At 41.7% G+C, this 21509-nt stretch overlaps 1 protein-coding gene across 2 annotated transcripts in view; it reads right to left on the reverse strand.

Annotated features, from left to right (window-relative positions):
- RNF144B (ring finger protein 144B) overlaps positions 1-21509 on the reverse strand; it is a 55268-nt gene that overhangs the window by 11846 nt on the left and 21913 nt on the right. For both annotated transcript variants that reach the window (XM_082753780.1, XM_082753779.1), the window contains exons 3-4: positions 14477-14581; positions 5817-5877 (exon numbers count right to left, since the gene is read on the reverse strand). In XM_082753780.1, coding sequence (XP_082609906.1) covers positions 5817-5877; positions 14477-14581 — 166 coding nt within the window. The remainder of the gene's footprint in view (positions 1-5816; positions 5878-14476; positions 14582-21509) is intronic.

The raw sequence follows: 21509 nt of genomic DNA on the forward strand, positions 1-21509 counted from the left end.
TAGATACATAAACAGTAGAAAAATAAAACATAAGCAGTAAATAGATAAAAGTACATGTGCATCAACGCCTGGGGAAGACATCCCACAACCTTCATAACCTAATGTACTTTAGAAACTGAGTTCTTTTCTAGTTTGCCAAACATCTGTGTTCGGCTTGAAAACTTCCAGCTTCTTCACAGGTGGCCTGTGTGAACTACATGAAGTTCAGGAAGGCCAAGTGCAAGATCCTGCAGTTGGGTTGGGGCAATCCCGAACACAAATACAGGCTGGGCAGAGAATGGATTGAGAGCAGCCCTGAGGAGAAGGACCTGGGGGTGTTGAGGGAGGTGATTCTCCCCCTCTACTCTAGTGAGACCCCAGCCTGAGCACTGCATTCAGCTCTGGGGACCCCAGCACAAGAAGGACATGGACATATTAGAACAAGTCCAGAGGAGGGCCACAAAGATGATCAAGGGGCTGGAGCACCTCTCCTATGAAGACAGGCTGAGGGAGTTCGCACTGTTCAGCCTGGAGAAGAGAAGGCTCCAGGGAGACCTTATAGCGGCCTTCCAGTACCTAAAGGGGGCCTACAGGAAAGTTGGGGACAGACTCTTTGTTAGAGGGTGCAGTGATAGGACAAGGGAGAATGGCTTTAAACGAGAAGAGGGTAGGTTTAGATTAGATATAAGGAATAAATTCTTTACTCAGAGGTTGGTGAGGCACTGGAGCAAGTTGCCCAGAGAAGCTGTGGATGCCCCATCCCTGGAGGTGTTTAAGACCAGGTTGGATGGGGCTTTGGGCAACTTCCCTACCTGACTGAAACAAACTAACTTCAGCATAATCCACTGGTAGCTGAGAGTTTCCTACTAGTTTTGGAAGTGTCATTTGGGGTGAACAGTAAACTCACATCAAAATACAAGTTGGTTTATCCTAAAACTATTCACACATTCAGGGTGATTCTTGACAGATACTTAGAGAAAAAGCCACTTTTTAATGATCGTGATAGGAAAGCCACCAGCAGAGGAGTAACCACTAACACCTTTTTTCTATTTAATATTTGAGAGCAAGCATGTAGGAGAGAGTTTCATTCAACTCCACTGCTCAAGACAAGCTGAGCCCCTTTCCTTTCTGAAGGTGTCCACTGGGTCAGGCTATCACACAGTCCTGTGTTTGGCTTTCAGTTTCCATTGATGCTACTTCAATCTGGATGCACAGTGGTGGCAGGGATACTCACCTGGGCCATGAGCTGACTACCAGGCAAGGCGGTCAAGAGACATGCGTTTGAACCTCTTTCAACAAAGACTAGCACATAGTCTCCCATATTTAAAGTAGGCATATTGGTCACTGTCATACAGGAGACTGTCAGGGGCTTTGCTATGTTCACCTATTTTCCATCCCTCCATGTAGTTACTGCAACTGCAGGTAATATATTAATCTGTGTCAGACGACTCTGACAGATGGGGAAACTTTCCGCACCCATAGCAAAGGCTTTAATCTATAATTTAGGCAGTGCCAGACACCTGTACCATCTACCTTCTTTTCCATCCATTTCATGAATCTAGTTCCCTTCTTTCCCCTTATTATCTTACACATGCTTCCTCTACCACCAAAAGCAAACAAACATTTTGCTTTAATTGAATAAAAGCCAGAAAAAAGACAGTTCGTAGCTTCATTTGTGAGGAGAAGAAAGAGACGGATGGACAAGCCATCCAAGCATTTTTAAATAGCATCCTGGCTGAGAAATCATTATTTCTGTAGCTTCCTTCAGAGATGATGCTCTGAGCTGGGTAAGACCATGCCCTATTATTGACTATTGCATTTAAGTCTTCCCACAGTAGGTTCCACACGTTTTCTGTTGATAAACAACAGCTAAAATGAGAAAAAAAAAAATGCAGTTCCTGCAGATAGCACACTCAACTTTGGAAACCTAAATTCTCCTATCCTTGTTTTGGATGAAAGACAGGATGTCTGGTTTTGACATCCACTGGGCAAAGGGTTGTAAGTCTTATTGATTTTTACAAGTTTTTTTGCAGTAAGATGTGATGCATAAAATGAAACTCCCTTCTCTCCCACTTCCTCCATTTTACAAAGAACCTACAGATGGTGTTTTGCAATCCATGCTGTCTCATACTGTTTGCTTTACCATGGAGCACAAGTGAAACCAGAAAAAAAATAAAAATAAAAAAGGAGCAGCCAAAAAAAAAAAAAAAAAAGAAAGAAGCTATCATTTTACTCTGATGATGTTCAATCTTTTGGTTAGGGCTATTTGTCTCTTGAGCCTTTTCCCTGCTTCCTCACAGCCAGTTCAGCCACGCTCACTCCACTCTCAGGAGGAAAGCTTCCCCAGACCGTGCCAGTAACAGGCAGGGATCTGGCCAGTTTTCACAAAACACACAAGCAAGCAGGTGAGATGTGGGATGCAAGCAGGGGAAATGCAGAACTCTGAAGAATGAAGAATTTCTGGCTTAGAAGAGGTACCTACCGAAAAGGTGGCCCCGTGCACTCCACAAAATATTAGGAACACCTATCTTTTAATGCACTGCTTTTCAGTCAGGCAGAAAAAGGAGGTTCTCACCATCTTTCACTAGGCCTATTGGGCAACTGTCAGAGAAACAGAAATACACTGCGTGTGTCCTAACCACATCCTATCCCACTATTTTGTTATTTCTGATGGCCACAACAACCCCATCCTAAGCAGACATACATCAATTCCTGTTTCTTCTATTAAGACAGATTGCACAGAAGCCCTGTGACTAGGTCCAGATAAGTTATAGATGTAGGAAAGCTTGGTTTAAAGCCTGAAAACATTTGCATATTAAGAACACAAAGAACACAAGAGGACTGAATATATTCAGTGCTTTCATTATCAGACTATGCAATTGCATATAGACATTAAATTGTATGCCAGTTACTTCTCACAGCCTTTTAACTCAATATTATCTGTCCAATTTCTTAGAAATAAGGTAATAGGATATATATTGTATTAAAGCAGCTAGCAAAGATTGAGAAAACAGCTTTTGGAGGTCTAAGTTCATCTCTTCAAAATTTTTCTCAAAATTAATCTCTTAACAAAAAATATCTGTAAGGATGAGAAGCACTGGCTTTAGCAATCACTTGAAGACTGTTGAGAAAAGACTACAGAGTAGGAGCAGAAAGGCTTGCCCATGCAACTGGTTACTTATGTCCAGCATTTCTAGTAAAGCAGAGGGGAAACCGAAGCAAGACGGAGGACAGACAGCCCATATCTCAACAGAATACAGCTGAGAGCAGAAGGGTCTAAATACAGCAAGTGGGAGGGTTTGAATATTGGGTTTTGTTGATCAGAACAAAAGTAACAAAGGACCGTCTAGTACCTGCCTATTTTAAGAATCAGAATTTGGCCTATTGTATTTGCAAATGTGGAAAAGAGGACAGCACACTTCAGACAGCAACATCTGGAAAACACATTTCTTTCTCTTTCTTTCCCTTACCATGCAGCAAAAAACAACCCTAGCTAACTCCAGCTAGCCTTCCCCGAGTGCCTGATATGAAGAAAAGAACTGAGAACTGGGAAGAAAAGGGAGCTCAAAATATTTCATATGTAAAGTTTTTCTTCGTTTTTAAATGAACTTGAAAGGCTGACTACAGTAATGCTACTATTACACTGTATTTCAGTTCTTTGAGGTATTCTCTGTCATCACATAGCTCCAATGAATCTGTGGTTCTCTGAAGGTGTACTTGGCTTGGCTGACATCAGCTCTGGCCATTGAGCTGCATCCTGGCTGGAGTTCACATGTTTTTAGGGAAAGGCCGACGTCTGAAAGCAAAGACCGATGGACTACATTTGCTGTTAGGTCAAGGAGCTGCAGCTGAGTTTGCCTTAGGGCTGGTGTGAAAATAGATTGTGAGGCTATGCAGTGGTTGTGGTTGGCAGGAGTCTGTGGGAGAGGCAAGAGCGAGGCAGTTGCAGCCTGGGCTTTGTGTAGCACGAGGTTTGGAAAGGGCTGGGTTGCACTTATGCTGACAGAGGCACAAGCTGTGCATCAGATCTCATTCGTCAGGAGTCCCTGAGTAGTCCCTGGTTAGAAATTGGACCCAGCAGCTGCCATCATCAAGGTTTATTGCTAGACTCACAAAAGGACCATCAAGCCGGCATTGCTGCTGGTCTGGGCAGGGAAGCATTGCTGGGCTGTGGTCAGGTCTGAGAACAGAGCTTGAGCCAGTAGAGGCCCACAAGCCAGGTTCAACCGGTAAGCGTGGAAAGGTCAGCCTTAGGGGGCAATGCTAACCCTGGGACAGGCGAAAGGTCCTGGCTGGGGTGGCATTAGTGCTGGTGTCCAGGACACCACTTGAGTTAGCAGGTTGTGTTCCCGGGCTTCGGTAAGTTCACTTTATTGCTGGGGCACACGAGGTCAAAAGTCTCAGTTTAAGCCTGCTGCCTGGATGCCAGTTTTACTCATCATAGAGGAGAAAGGACAGATCTAAAAACATCATGAAAAAAGGCAGTGGAGGTGGAGGAGGATTTGCAAGACTTAGGCAAGAAGGAAAAGGGAAGGAGGACTTAAAAACAGACAAGTTCCAGGTTTCTGTGAGTGGGAGGCAGTAAAAAAAAAAGTAACAGGGAGTTGGACAAAAGATCATGAGTTCAGCTTTGGCTACTTGTAGAGGAAGAGATACCAGGAAATCATTAGTTTCACAGTCTTCAGTTAAAAAAAGGTTTTTATGTAAAAGAGATTAATGTATTGCAAGAATGCCTCACTTTCTTAACCCCTTAATATGTTATTTAACAAGCTGTGATTTCTACTTTCTAGGACTGTAGACAAGCCACTGCTTGGGTTATGAACTCGAGGGACTTCCTAAGGAATTAAGGGTAAGCAAGAAGAAGGTAGAATAGGAGAAAGAAATCAAAAATGAAAGCCGAGTTTGAGATTTTTTTGTTTTCTTTGTCCTGAGTACCTGCAAACCACAGCTACAATCTGCATCTGCCCATGACCTCGGGGGCACACTTGGGTGTACTGATTTTGTTGGTTTTGTACTTCATGGTCATCTCACTGAACTTCAGTCCAGATGAGATTCAGTAAAAACCCATATATTCTTCTATCTGACCATTTTTTTAAGTGCATTAATAAACCTAACTTTTATAAACCTCTGCATTTTCATTCTTATTCCCAATTCCTCTGCATCTAAGCATGCATATAAAGCAGAGCACAAATACAGACTTCAGAGGAAAGCTTGAAGACAGAGTTAGAGCTGATCAGTCCCAGATACCCTACTCTGCAAGCTACCACAATGCAAATTCTTTGACAAATACTACAACTTCCAGCTGGGCTTTCAAGTTGGTGTCAGTCTTCAAAATCAGCATGGGATCTCATCTTTCTGACTATCAAGTGTCTTCTTCAGCCTTGGCAAGGAATCATCTCCTGAAGAAGAATGCTGACCTCTGACATACCAAGGCTTGGCACCAGTAAGATCTTCAGTTTCAAGCTTCCTTACTACTATGCCTTACTCAGTAATGAGGGGTCCAATTATCCCTCAGGAAAAAAAAAAAATATACTAGAAGAATACACACAAGAAAAAAAAATAAATATAATAGAAGAATACACACAAGGCTTCTCCTTGAGAAAAACTCTCTTCTAGGGATGCTTGCAGAAGTTTCTATCAGACAGCATGGTCAGTATCTCCTAGAAGTTTTGAAGATCCTTATGGATGTATATTTCAAAACAATGACATCTTCTCCATCTCTTCCTTAACTCACCCAGCACGCTTTGTCTTAAGGCAGAGTGCTCTGCAATATGTAATATTGCTGCCTCTACTGACACTTTAAAAATTGAGGTAATAGAAACCAAAAGGGCTCATACCGCGTTCAAACTTCAGCCTCTTGTATAACTGAAACTGGTCAACAGGCACCAAACAGGCAATCTGAAATGAGAAATAAAAAGAAAAATCATTAGGAACAATTAGAGACTTGAGGAAATTTAATAAGCACCCTGCTCTACTTGTCTGTTCTCCTAAGCCAGCTCTCAAATCCACCTTCTTTTTCTGCATACCACCGCATACACCACCGCATTTCTCCATACCTAGACTTCCTTCTCCAAAGTTTAAAGTAGTTCCTGGTCTCTCCTATTTCGACCACATGGCAGAGTAGTTCAGCCCAAGTCCTTCTTACCATGCAGAGAAAAGCCTTCTTTTGGGGTTCTGTATTTACTTCAACCTCTTTGTTTTATTTCATGTTTGTTTAATGTAATGAAGGGTGACAGCTAGCCAAGCTTGGAAACTGAAGTCTGTTGTTCATGCAAAAGAATACAGTCCAAACAAACGATTGCTCATTCATGTCTCCCAGTCTTTATGGTAGGAGCCAGTTAGCTCTCGGGAACAAAAAAGCCAGTCTGGTTTCCATTTTTTATTCATGTAAGAAATGCATTATTCTTCCTTTTTTTTTGTTTTTCTGGACTAAGATGTTAATGCCACTGCTATTGGAATTTGCCTTAGACATGCACAAGGCCACTGGGAACAGAAGTTAACAATCTAGTTGGCATAGACAATCAGGCTTTGTCAATACATTTTGGGCATTACCATAATTAAGCTAACTTAGTCTAAATGGATAAATGCTCTGCTCTCCAGTCCTTGTAAAATAACCAAGTATTTAAAACTAATAACCAAACCTGCATACAGTGTAAGGAGGGGTTCAAATGAAACTTGTCAGATAGCTGAGAAGCCAAATGTTTGTTGAATTCAAAATATGAGATAATTCTCTTATTTGATCCATTCATAACATTGCAGAGCGTAGATCAGATCAGCACTGAAAAAATTTCTATGCCTACCGAAAAAACTTACTCTTTTCCTAAAAATAAACCTGGACTAATACCAGTAGAAGACCTGATCATTCGAAGCCCTGTGAGACAACACAGAACTGACAGCTTTGAAATGAAGGTGTTCTCAACCCTTATATCCAGGAGACCACCGTGGACCTTCAGATTACTGTAAAGGCAAAATTTTGCTCTCACTGGAGTAGAAGTTGGCCCTTGCTACCCTTCTGGGTTGTGTTGCAAGGCACTCATGGGAAGAAATACAAAGACAGAAAAATTCAATATATATTCAGCCTCATGTTGCAAATACCTCTGCTTTTGCAGTTGGAAAAAATAATAGCAGAGAATATATCCATTTGGAAGATAACGAATCGCTTTATTAAGATCTCAAATCAAATGAAATTAACATTGCATTTTGAAGCAGATTTTTGGATCAATTTTTGAGCTAAACAAATGTCATACAAAAAACAATGCCACTGTTGTCCAGATGTAAGTGTTTGAAGGTACTTAAAAGACTTAAAGGTGCTTTTAATTGAAGAAATCAGAGGATTTTTCAGCTAACTGGGAAACACTGACAAATCTTTACAAAGCATACTCATAATCTAGTGAATCAGTTCTGTGGTTAAAGTACTGTCCTCATTCAGCTTCTGAATTCAGGGTGTTAAGTATTTTTAATATGAAAGTAATTTCATGGAATACACAATACTTTAGTATGACCGTTACACAGCGAGTTTCCTGGAAAACTCTTCACCTGTTGATCAGAAGTTAGCTGAAACACTCTTGGAAAACAAATAACAACTTAATCAAACGAGTCAAAAAGAGTGAAGTTCAGCAGCTTCAGCAAAGAATGAAGCCAACCAACAGAATTACACAAAACCCACAAGACATCATTTCAGTATTGCCCAGTCTCCCCAAGGCAGCTTAAAATCTAAACAGAGTTCTGAAAACAAAGAGAGTCATCTGCTTTTCTCTAGCTGGGTGAGCATTGGCAACTACTTTAAATTTTACTTCATTATGACTAAATTAAAACAGCGAGTCTCAATGCTGTAAGGGTAAGAGCCACTTGAGTGAATTGTGTTATTGTCTGAGGCCTTTTTGTGCCTGCTCTTGCTTTTAACAAACCATTTTTCAAGAGCAGCTCTATTGAGCCCAGAATTTCCCATGTATTAAAAATCGGCCTTTTTGATGACAGTGGGAGCAGAGTTAGGAGTTTTATCGCAGATTTCAATAGACAGCAGAGTTGGTGCTGAAAGCATCCCTTTCTTCTATTGAAAACCTGACCTCACCGTGCCAGCCTTCCCCACTGGCTTCCTCCAGCCCTGCTCTTCCTCCTTTGCAGCCTCTTTGCAGCCCAGGTCCGGCACCCTGCACACAGCTCCAGGCACACGCAGCCTGCCCCTTTTGCTGCTAATTTCATTTATGCTCAATGGTAAGACAGCTTTTGGACAGCATGGTTGGGCAATAAGGTGCTTATCTCCTCCTACCTGGCATCAGAGTCTAAATGCTCATCACCATGCAATTTTTTTAGCCCCATCTGGGAGCCCATCCCAAACATCCCTGTCCTGCCCGACCGCACACACCCATGGGTTTGGCACAGGATGGAGACCTGGGGAGGAAGCAAACTGGCAACACGGCAGGTGGCAAAGGGCCAAAAGAGAAAGAGCACAGGCATGCCAGAAAGCAAGACATTTCTTACTCTAGGGTAAGAAACTGTTCAATTATTCAATGCAACAAGAAATGCTACGGGACAAGTTTGGGGTGTTTTTTCTTTTTTTAAAAAACACCAGGTTAAGGTTACAATAAAAACCTCTGAACAAAATGAGAATCTAGGACTCTCCTCTCATGAAAAGACATTGGTTTGAGACTTATCAGACTGGTAGGAGTTGAAGTAAGTCTTCTGGTTTTCTATGCATCACAGGCAACTACTTCATTTAAAGTACTCTTGTCGTAGAGCACATGAATACTGGCAGGTCTCACTAAGAACAGCAGCTTTCACCTGAAGTAAAAAAATCCATAGAAAAAAAATTTTTTTTTGAAAGCTCGCTACCACAAAAGGCTCCAGCAGGAGCCTTGCCAAGTGTCCCAAAAGATTGCCCACTGTGGTACAATAACCGGGGGTGCTATTGCTATGCGAGACAAAAGAGCAAAGGAAGGAAAATGAAAGAGTTGGAAATAACTGAGTTCAGTTTACACAGGGGCAGACTGTTCCTTGTAACTTGGGCAGTGCAGTAACCAGGAGCCAAGGAAGAACAACTCCCCTGTTTTTAAACACTGGCTACCACAGTGGAAAGGGAAAATCACCGCTCCACCTATTCTCAGGCTTTCAAAGGAGATGCAAGGAGGCAATCAGGAGAACTGAATAGGCCTTACTTCCTTTCACACCCATATGAATCAAGTCTTGATACCGCCTGGAGAGGAAAGTTCATCAGCACAAGTCCTTCTCCCTTTCTCTCTTCAGCAGACACACAGCAAGCGGAGGTCCTGCACTGGCAGCACCAATAGCAAAGGGTTGCGCTGCCTGGCTCTGCTGAAGTCCCAGTCACAGAGGCAGTGCCTGATTTTGCAAGCAGTGCAAAGCAGTTTTAACTTGGGCTGTGCTTTGTTATGCTCAGTAGTTTAATCACGAAACATTAACGTATTAGTTTTCTCTATCAGGGAGCTCTTCCCTTATTTAATCACACACACAAACACACACAAAAGACTTGCATTTACTTCCCTCAGATTTAAGAACAAGTAAATAACAAGAACTTTTTTAATTTTGAACCTGAAAAAAGTAGGTTGGCCTGCAACATGTTCCCACCTTCCTCCCCGTTTTACCATTTCAATCTGCCCCTAGCAAAATGTAAACCAATTTTCAAATTAAAAATAAAACCAGTATTTTAAAACAACTCCCCGAGGGCTTTTTGCTCAGCCCTGGAATACAACACAGTAAAGAATTCAAAGATCTGGGTCACTGTCCCATTTCATCAGCTCTTTGCAAAGTGCTGACAACCCTCTGCCAGGTTAGCACTGGTGCAGATCAGGTATTTACACAGACGGAGGGGGCAATAAGCAGAAACCGCACGGAGTGCAAAGGGAAACTTCTTGCTGAACTCCGGAGGCATAAGGAAAGCCCAAATGATGCTCGCTCTTCGTGCTCCCTGCACAACTGTAATTCAAATCAGATTACATACATCACTGTGCCTCGTTGGCATCAGCTCTACAAGCTTCAGAACAATGCAGACATTAGAAACAGCACAGCACAACCCCCTAGAAATCATCCAAGCGAGTACTACATTGGAAGTCCTTATATGCACTTGAGACTTACCCCGATTCACAGCTTACACTGCTGATTGCATTTGCACCACGTAAAACCATTTCGAATCATAATAAATTACCCTCTATTTAGGTTAGGGATATTAACTGTTCCAATTAAATCAATGGAGCAAATCCCCAAGAGAGACAGGAATATTCTAGACGGGAGAAGTCTGCACAGTTGAAGAGAGCTGCATTAGCATAAGATGTTCCTTCTACCTTCTGCTACCAGGAACAAATCCAAAGCGTTTTTGTTTATTGTACTATTAGAGTGCGAAAGGACAAACATCTTGTTTAATGAGATGGCTTTTAAACTTTCCTTTTCTGTGTAACCAGTTATTTGAAACAGAGCCTGTAGCCAAAAACATTGCCTTCTCATCACTAACATCCATTTATTTCTGCTTTAAAACAAGCTACACTTAAAGCAGCTGATATCTTGATGTAACAGGTCAAGATATGATCTAGGCTTAGACTTGATTTCATGCACTGTAGTTGAACAGTTCCTTCTATTCAAGTACGCTGCTTGTCAAAACCAAAAACAAGCAGGGAAAGTACCAGTTTCAACTAGCTTTTGTTAATGTAAAAACAAAAAAGGGGGGGGTCAGAAAACATATTTGTACTGAAAGGTACAATTTTCTAGTTCCAATTACCTATGTTAATTTTTTTTAAGAATACAAAACCTGTAACATTTTCTTCTGAGGTCCAGAGAGACACAATGTTCTAGTTCACCTAAGTTAAGCCTTAACTCCCAACTTCTCCTATGCTCTGTGAATAAGCAGTTTACTCCCCAAACACCAATGAAATATTTAGAGACAAATGCCTACTATTCAGACTTGCTAATTTCTTAATGACAAATATAGGAAGAAATTCTATCACACATTTACAATGTTAACCTGAGTTTTTGCCCTCCCCACTGCCAAAAGCAACACAGGAAGCACATGTGTCAGAATCGAGTCCAGAGCAGTGAAAAAGCTCTAATAATTTAGTACCGAACAGCAGTAACACTGAGGGGTTTTACTGAGAAGACAAAACATACTTTCTTCACAGAGAAGACAAGTAGGTCACTGGTAAGTACCGAAGAAATGTTACACACCTTGAATAAAGACCTTGACAGAAGTAGATGAACTTTCATCAATGTTACATATCCTAAGTTACTTATAAGCTTTATTATTAATTGTTCAGGTCTCCTATTGAACAGGACCCAATCCAAAATGCACTGAAGTCAATGGCAAGGCTTTTCTTCACTTCAAATTATGTCTAAGTTCACCTTATCTCCCCTGTGCAGGCTAGGGCAAAAGGCATTTAAAAAGCAAACAAGACAACTGTGCTAGCTAACGTAATTAGACACAATTTAGCCCAAAGTAGAGGAACCTATTTAACACCACATTCGTGAGAAAGACAGTTCGAACTGCTGCTTTTTTCTCCAAACCCTAACAGTGCCTGCTAAACATTAGTTACAGCAGGGTCTGAAATGGACATGACCTGAAAAATACACTATTTCAAAATCCTGATGCCAAAAAAGGACCGATGTATTTTTCCCCCCAGCAGAGGTAGCACTTACATAATTTTCAGAAAAAAAATAAAAATATAAATAAAAACATGAAAAAGTCTACACGCCTATTTTATTGAATGTTTACCAGAAGACAAATTTTTAAATGCACAAGCATAAATATCTTTAAGTTAGATGCTACTGAATGGTTGAGAAAGTGTTGCCAGAGGTATGACATTTCTCATGGCGCTGTTGTGGTGAGGAACATTTTCCTGCTGGAGGCCAGAGAGCAAACAACCAGCCCTCCTGGAGGCGAGGAGGCTGATGTTTCCACACCTGGAGTTTCAGAGCGTGTAATGAATAAACTGTAAGGCTAAATAGTACTTCCATGCCAAACAATAGTCATATGTAAGGACATTCTCTCCCATCTGAATAAGGTTCTATTTTTTAAATAGTAGCTTTTAAAGGCCACATTTTCACATGGAACAGCCTTTATAGAAAAGACAAGAAAAATAGAATACAGAGTGCTCATACATAATCTGTGGTTTATTTACTAATCCTACAGATTATTAATAGAGACAGGCTATTAATTCTATTGTTCATGTTTTGTTTTGACTTATTTTTTTCATTAAAAAAAATAAGTATTTGGTAAAATACACAAGCAGTTCATTTTAATGAGGTTGGGAGCTTGTCTGCTTTTCAAGCAGAGGGTTTGTGTTTTAAGTGCATCACCAAGAGGGAGTGTCAGAATATTCATTCATCCACCAGACACTAATGCACATCTTGGGCTGTTTAGTCATTCTGCCTTTAGCCCCAAAAAGCACACAAGGATTAAGTTAATGGTCCATTAATACATGCCCTCCAGTGCCCTTTTGCTTACTAATGGGAAATACATCCTTACAGTTCCTATAGCATCATAACCCGAATTTAACAGTGCAGAATTCTTCCTGCCATTTGCTAATTTTCTTTTAAAACAGCATTTTCAATAAATGTTATTTGTCTTCAGTCTGGTGCTACAGGTGGGAGGGACAGCGCTACACCTTCTCTGCGTCTATGCAGAAGAAAAGAGGAAAGGAAACAGCTAACTTCTTTCCACAACGGCTGGATTCAGCCAAAGAAAAGCTCCACCATATCCCATATATTAAAAATAATAATTTTTAATTATTATATTAAAAATAATAATAATTGCAACTCCCAGACCCTGATTCAGCTAAGCACTATGTCTCAAATTCATGCTGGAGAGGAGATCATGATTTTTTGGGGCAGAAATGTAATTCTTGGTAGCTCTCTCCAGTTCTGTGTGAGGTGTTTTATATCTGCTTTCCCTTATGCAAGCAGAGCCACTGCAACTCAGTTGCACTCCTTCCCCTGTTAGAGGTGATCTGTGATTAGAGGTGATCCCCTCAATGAATGCCATCTTCCCAGCCCCGTGGTAGAGCAGAGAGGAGAAGTACAGTTGCCAGTGTCAGTGGAACAAAGGAGGTCCCTCATTTTCAGTCAAAACTTTTGCCTCCCGATGGGTCCAATTCTCACATGCCTGCTTGGAGGAAAATCCCATTCCATAATGAATGGAATTGAGTTTACTTCTTAATACAGAGTTAATATTGAGTTTACTCCTTTCTCCCCAGCAGAAAATAACCACACACGAAAAATTTGTGACAAATGGCATGACTGCATTTGAATACGATTACACACCTCTAGCACAGTTATGTCATCTGTATAAACAGGGGTTAAGGAAAGCCAGAAGATAAATAAATAAACTGCTTTTCTGTAGTTCCGGATGGAGGTCTGATTCTCCTTGACATTGTTCCTGCACACAAACGCTAAGAGAATGCGCTGAATGAGCCAAAATCCTTTAGCCACCTTTTTTTTTTTTTTTTTTTTTTTATCTCTGCTTATGTTCCTGTGCCCAGCAGTGGCTCACCTGGCTCACAGAGGGAGCAAGCAAGCAAGAATAGCCTCAGGGTGAAATCGGATTTGCCCACGGTTTTCCATGGCTTTCTAGATGCACAGAATAGCTGGCATGCATAAAGGTTCCAGCCACGCTGCCAGCAGCTCCTCCCCATGTCATGGGTTTGGAGCTAAGCCCAATTCAGAAACTTTACACCAGCCCTAGGTCAGCCTGGAGGCTGCTGGAGCTCTGCTGGGAGGCCACCAGGCAGCCTGGTGGGAGCCACTGGCAGCCCCCTTGAGCCCCTTTGTCCCAGGCAGTGTAAGGAGGTCTAGGAGCTACATTTTCCCTCTGGTTTCTCTGCTTCCAACTTTCAAATTGAACATTCATGTTACTCTGGGGGATTGTGCATGTGCCAGATGTGCAAACAGCTGTGCCCAAGCCTCGTTTAGCTTCTGAGTTCTCAATCTCTCCCATCTCTGCCCTGGGAACTAAGCCACTTTTCTCTTAAGACCTACTTCCACCCAGTGCTGTGCAGATACCTTTCTTTGAATACAATTATATGGTCTCATATGTTTACACAGGCTGCAAATTGGTTGCTGAAGCCCAATATAAACATGGAGGAAGAAGTTCTGGCTTTGCATACAATCAGTTTGTGTTCTTGCTCTTGGGTTTAAAGAGGTGCTGGAATTTCAGTGTTTATAGTCATATCAAAGCTGTTTTAATTGACAGCACTAAGGGAGGCTCAGCAATTCTAGGATACAAGGTGTTCTGGTTAAGTCACCTGCACGGGTAATTCAGAAGTTGTCTGGATGCCAAGTAAGCCCTTCCTCAAGGCACAGAGAAGGAAAAAAGGAGCAAAACCCTTGAAAAACATCTGCTTATTTCTAGTTCCTCTTGTTAGTCAGGCTTCTTGCCAAAAGCTCATTAAAGGTAATTAAAGGGAGGAAAAAGTACATGATCATATTTATTATGTAGATGAAGAAAAGTACTTGGGGGGTTTTATGTTAAAAAAGAGGAAGAAAGAAGTGTTGATACCTCTGCTTCTTGTAGGGTCCCATGGTTCAAGCATACCATGTCTGGACAAGTGATAGGAGATCCACAACCTTCTTGAATTGCCAGCTGCATGTACTGTTTTAGGCACTAGGAAGAAGGAAAGAAAAAAAAAGTTACAGCCCACATGTTGGGAACACACAGACGCTGAAGATACTACACAGCTACCACCTCCACTGCCTTAATTGGCTGTCCTGAAGCTCCAGCACACAGAAAACATCAATTATTGCAAGCGTGAATGTTACAAGTCATTACATTGGAAAGAATGCAACAAAGAACAATTAATTATGCATGACTTCATCTGCCGAGCATTGTGTTTACCCGAGTCAGCAAGTCAGACCCTTTAGTGCTAACAGCCCCTATGCTCTGCTCAACTGGCTTGGGTAGATTATGGGGAGGGGGGGGACAACATCTTTCATCCTAATTAAACAGGCTTCTTTCTTTTGTCTTTCCTTCTGCATTCTTAATTCAGACTCTGAGGCAGCAGTCCCCATTGTAGGAGACCTCATTTACAAGGAGGAGGCTACTGTTCTCGGCTCCATAAAAACGGAGGGCTAGGAGGTTAGAGGAGGTTATAATCTGTCCTACAAGATGTGCAGCTATCAGGGCTCTCCTCCCTCTCAAGGCCCCACAGAGATCAGGTAATTTCCACGATTTACCTTAATTTATCATCAGCCTCTAGGCTATTGAGCAAGAGTTCAAGGTCCATTTCCAGCATGGAAACCTTCTTACGAATGTTTCCGAATTGTTTCATCACCCAAAAATGGCAGGCCTCTCCTTTCCAAAAAATAAGCCCTTTGCTCCCCCTCACATTTTATTTAGCATGCCGGTTTCAAATGTATCTGGCTTGGATTTTAGGGATCCACAATTCTTTCGTCTATTTAACACTTACTACGCAGTCTTCAGTAAAGTCATGAAATAAAACTGGGGCAATGGACTGAAGAGCACTGTTCTAATTTTAACTCCAAAGTACACCGGCAAGTAAGTGGACTCACTCCTAAATAAAATAAAGCAAACCTTGAAAAGGTAAAGCAAACCTCCTTGAAAATGCTCAAAAATGCATACAGGAAATTGCAAATCACTCTAAAAAATAAAAAGACATGGATTTCTGGCAGATTTTGGTATCAGCTTGCATAGTTTACTGTAAATGAAAAGCAACACATTTTATGAGCAGCAGGACTAAGGAAGCTTTTTTCTCTTCAGCTTTGTATTACGTGCCCACATGGTAAGCCTGTCCTCCTCCTCAGTGCTGCTGGCTGCTTCCCCTGATGCCCCCGCTCCCCTTCTCCTCCCTGCTCCCAGCCCCAAAGGCCAGCAGCAGCACTGGGTGCCTCCGAGGACAGCTAACAGGTTAAACACTACCTGCCCATCCCTCATTTGGGCGTCTAATTTGGGTTTCCCTGGCTAAACGCCTGTCAGTTTTCAAGAAGTGTGTCGAAGTGTGAGGTCCCCGAGACCTCTGCCTCTCTGCCAGCCTCAGGAACGGGCACTGAGTCCAGAAGCCACCAAGTGGGATATGGGGAAATCAGAGCATGAAGTCCCAGGCCCCTTCACAAAGTGCTTTTCCAGTATTTATGGGCATTTAACATTCAAGCCTGCATTAGTCTGGGCTGTTCTGAGAAGCTTTGCGTAACGGGCTCCAATTAAAAGAAATTTCCTCGTTCGTATTTTTATTGGAAAGCTGGTATCCTCCTAAATGTCAGGCTACCCAGGAGTTTGAAAAACGGAAACAAGGTTTCCTCCTTATTCTGTCCCTCCACTGAAATGTCCCCGTCCACACCTTCCTGGTTAATTCAGATGAACTACACACTTCAAGCAAGTAGAAGCACATTAACTTACTGGCATTTTAAACAAATTTACATCTGATTTATAAATATCTCAATAGTATTAATTTAGAAGAATACAGGGACATAACCTACTGGCAAGCTTTAAATATCTAGCCCATTAAGCACTAATGGGTTCAGATCCAGCACACATTCCTGTAAGAAAGCAGCAGAGCAGGCTGTAAGGAAGAGATGGTACACAAGCAATACGTGGGAGGTGAGGGAGATATTCACAGGTCAAGGGGGAAAAAGAAATCAGTAATTGAAGATGCTATGAACCACCTAAGGAGCATCAGTCCAGATTTACCCGGGAGCTACTCTTTTGTTATTCAAACAGCAGACTCCGTGCCTGCTCCCATCCACTTGTCCACCTTCCCTGAAGGCATTTAGGTACAGTGCTCATGAACAGTCAGTGTAACCACCACACCAGTCACCCCGTTAAAACCCACAGCTCCACCACAGAGCGGTAAGCAGAAAACCAGGCACAGCCACGGCGGTGCCAAAACAGTGTCCCCAGATCCCAGGGCAGCTCCCAGCCCCGCTGCTGATGTGGATGGAGACCAGGGGCCCACACCCTTCAGATCATACAGCAGGAGAAACGGGGCACCAGGCATCGACTCCCGACACGGCTTCCCTCCTGGTTTGTGCCTGTGCTCTCCACCATGAGCGATGCTCAGCCCTCTGAGCCCCATCCCCAAAGCCTGCATGAGCTGCAACGTGCAACATTTGAAGAAGGGGGAAAGTTCCCCTCCTGCCAAAAACTTTCGTCCGCCTTAGTTTATCAGCAAGCATGGGAGAACAACCTTTTACTTTCGCTGAGATCCTGGCTGCTGTCTCCTCGGTGGTGCTGCCTGATATTTAGTAATTTGTTTTGACAGCGTGGTACAGAGGATTTGTATGCTGGGGGCAGCTCAGGTCAGCCAGTTACAGAGTGAGGACAAAGCCTGAGAAGTTCCTGCAGGCCTAGCAGCAGCCCAGAGGCTTGTTCTTAATTTAGACTTCCAGGACAGAAGCTCAGAGCGCTGGCAATTGCCCTCCCCTGACACCATGGGCAGGGAGCGCTTAAGGAGCTCCCATCCACAGCACAGATTTTGATTTCAGCTTTTACATGCACTAGCTGAACCATTAGGGATACCGAGGCAGGAGAGCAGAGGTTGCTGAGGACTATTAATGCATCTGGATTCTCCTTCTCGTCTCACTCACCACCTGATCATGGGTGAGGACAGCGAGTTGAGCCTTTCCACGGTACTTTTAGAGGGCACTGTGCTTTTAGGGGGTGACCCGGGGAGATTTTGTAATAGGTTTGTGCAGTGCCACAGAGCTTCAAACGCTTCACCACCTCCATGTTAAACAGCTTTGATAGCTATTAAACATTTTGCCTTGATTTTCTGAGCTTGGAGAATGTGTTCTGGGTGCAATTCAAGAAAGTGATAGAAGGACTTAAAGGAAGCCTTTACATTTATCGCTGAAGGATTAAGCTTTTTACCTCAGTCTGTACATGAATGAAGATGTGAACTTCTTGTTCCCTCTTTCACAAGTTAGCAGCAAAGAAGAGATTGTGGAAAATTATTAAAATTTTCAAATACACCTCCACATTAACAGCAAGACTGTTTTTAAAGAAGTTTTACTATTATTTACAGCTCAGCTACTAATCTAGCTACTTCCTTTAAAAGTGGCAAATAAAAGTATCTGAAGAGATGTAAAAGCTGCAAATGTGACAAGAAGAGGATTCACTGTTTACACAATGCATCATGATTCATTTTCCCAGCAGTATGTTCTCCTACACAATAAAGAATTCATTATAAAGACATAAGACTTTTTTTTTTCTCTATGATTTTTGTCTACACAAAATCAAGAATATCTCAGTAAGGAAAATCGCTATTTGTTTATTACACATGCTATTTAGTCACTCTGCAAAGTGAAGGCAAGATCAAGATATTCAGCATTTTCTGACACCAAAGTTCCTTTAAAGGATCTTAACTTTGACACCTAATAAACCACCAGGCTGTGACACCCGTGGGCTTCACAACACCTTCCAATTTCCCCCAGTGCAGTGATTTACAAGCATGGGGAGCAGTCAGTGGCTGCAGAAGCTGCACCAGAGGACCAGTGTCTTTCAGTGGCAGCCATAGCACAGGCTTGATCTCAAGAGCCATCAGCAGTGCCCTTCCTAGCAGCAAGCGAGGTGTCCACAAACGCCTCACCCAGTCGAGGCACGATGGTCGAGACAACGGACAAAAAACCCTCTGAGGTCTCCTTCAATGGGTCTGAATCCTGCTGCCTACAAATGAAATCAGAGGATTAGCTCCCCTACATTTGCTCCTCAAATAAATGGTAGAAGTCAACCAAGGGAATTTTAACTCCCATGCCTGCAACTGTACCCTGAACACTTTACACTCAACTGAGGTTCTGCCCACCAAGCAGCTATACCACGTAGCTAGTTGTGTTCTGGAAGGCATTGGGTAATCCTGATGCAACCAAGGAAGAGAAATACATTACAATGTGGCAATACTACTCCACTAGTAAAAAGCAGTACACCTGACAGAAGGTTTTGGTGCCAATCTAACGTCGACAAACAACTTTTGCTCCTGCTGGACTACTGTCAACTTCAGTGAAAATAGTACTACAAATATTTTTGTCTTCTACCTGAGATTCAAAATGCATAATGAGACTTTTTCTTCAAATAATTTTCTTTCTATGCATTCGGGGTCAACAATTTGTTTTTGACAATAACATGTTTTTGTCTTTCAAGCCATCACCTTCTGCTGTTTAATAAAGACAGGTGTCTCTTTACCTACTTCAGAAAATGCTACTCATGAGTATCTAATAAGTTAAGGCCTGTAAAGTATTCGGATCATATTCTCATAGTACATGCAATATATATGCATTTATTTTTGGTTTACAGGACTTGTAAAAGAGGTTACGATTTAGGCAAATATTTGCATATACCCAAGTACACATTCCTCTCCTGGAGCTAAAGCTTTGTTAAAAGTGTAAGTTGCAACGTGAAAGAAGACTCTTTAAAAAAAGCACTGAAAATCCCAACCCAGCAATGCACAAATGAGTAACAACAAATCCTTTTTTCAGTAATAAACACTTCCTGTATTTTTCAAGAGTGTTTGCTATGGTCAGCTGTGAACTCCAGGAACTGAAAATTCTGTTCAGACTACTCACGGATTCTTCATTTCAGCACTTCTTGGACACACTGCACTAACTTCAACTTTTTTTCTCCCTCTTTTCCCAAATCGTATTGTATGGCGGGGATTTTTAATATGCTGACCCAAAAAAAAAAAAAAAAAAGGAAGTCTGTTTGGTTTGGCAACATCTTTAATCTGCAGAAGAACCGTAACAGTTCTGCATTTCAACTTAAGAATGAGTTCAAAGTATAATTTTGGTATTATGTTGCTGGGTAATGATGTAACAAAGGCATTATATCCTTCTCCCTGGGAAATCTTATGCTTCTGGTCAAAGGCATTTTCAGGTCATCTCTATACCAGAGAGAAAAGATGGATCCCAGTCATTCCTACATGATGCCTTTCCAAGTACTTTGACATATTCCATTACCCTGCTCTTCAGCTCCCTAAATTCAGCCTCATAGTTTTGGATGTGAAAGCATAAAAGGAATCTACAAATGTGATACAGCAAATTTGAACAGGTAATATTCAAGAGAGGTGGAGGGCTGGCTAGGAAAAAAGGAGGAAACTGAAGGAGCTGGCCTATTTTCCTGTCAAGTGCTACAGGTAGTGCTGCTGACTGACCACTGTGCAGCAGTTGATCCAGAACAAGTAAGGGTATCTTTCTTTAATTAAACATGATAACTGTGGAAATTAGGGGAAAAAAACAGGTCCACACTATTTCCCAACCACTCCTAGGGTATGATCTACATTAAACAAAATATGATTTAAAGTATTCTGCCAAAGAAGAAAGTCTTTCTTCCTAGTGTGTAACTTGAAGACAATTTCCATTTCAGAAAATTTAAGAAAACCTCAGGCCCACATTTTAATATCCACATTAAAACGTTAAATCTCTTTCTCAAAGTCCTCAAAACTGTATTGAGTTTGGGGTCATTTTTTTTCAGTGTTTATTTTTTTAGCCCTAGCCTTTCACAAACTCAAAATCTGAGGGTTGAAATAAACAGACTACATATGGAGAGAAGACAACTTTTTGATTGGCATTCCAGATGCCACGTGCCTCTCTGTCTTACGATCCAGAACAGATTAAGTTTAGTTTTCACTTCAGTTCTCTGTAGTGTTCATGTACTTTTTATTATGTAAGACACGGCTCTCATTACTTTCTTATTTACAAATGTTCCCTGCTCTTCAGTGCATACACATCACAAGGTAGTAGCTGTGAAGTTTTATATGTAGTATTAGTAACTTGTCAGAACACTACGTTTTCACTCCAGTGGCTGCCAGATCCACTCAATAATTAATCAATTGTGTACTCAATTAAATGTAAAAAAAAAAAAAATCGAAATAGGGAACAGTACCCAGCAGTTATGGCAGATCTGCATCATTCAATGTGTAGTAACTGAACTCCTGGAATGTGTCAAGCATTTCCCAGCAGGTCTTAAAACCAGATGAATTAAGCCTACTGTCGATTAGCTTGGAGGTATCTGCACTTTGCCTGAAGAAAAATGTGGGGCTTTTCCAACCCAAAAAAAAAAAAAAAAAGTTTTTTTAAAAGAACAACAAAAGCACACCAATAAAACATGTACTTGTATTGCCTGATCTGTATTTTAACTGCTAAGGACCAGATGCAGTGATAAATGAAGTTACCTTTAAATGGATAAAAGATCAGACCACACAAAAGCCTTAAGGAGGAAGATGCTTGAAAGAAAGTGAAAAAATTCCCTTAGCCTCAGATGACAAATTGTAGCTGAGTAGATGGGGAGGAGAAACATGACTAACAAGCATCTTCCTTTGTTATGACCAAGTGAAAATATCAACAAGGAAAGATGACAGTGGACTAGAATAAGTGGCCTCTTGCTGCTCCCCAAGCCAGGATTTTTAGGGGATCTTTTAAGGAAGACTGAGAAATCTGTCAGCTTTGTCTCAACAGATCTACATCCAATGGTGCTAGAAGCTGCTCAGGTGCACAGTCTAAAACCAATTTACACATGGCCCTGCACATGATGGATGCCTTTCAGAAAAGTCAGGGTAGGTTCCTGGCAATCTTTGCCATGAAATGGCACC

Source organism: Aythya marila (assembly GCF_965140915.1).
Source record: "Aythya marila genome assembly, chromosome: 2".
NCBI lineage: Eukaryota > Metazoa > Chordata > Aves > Anseriformes > Anatidae > Aythya > Aythya marila.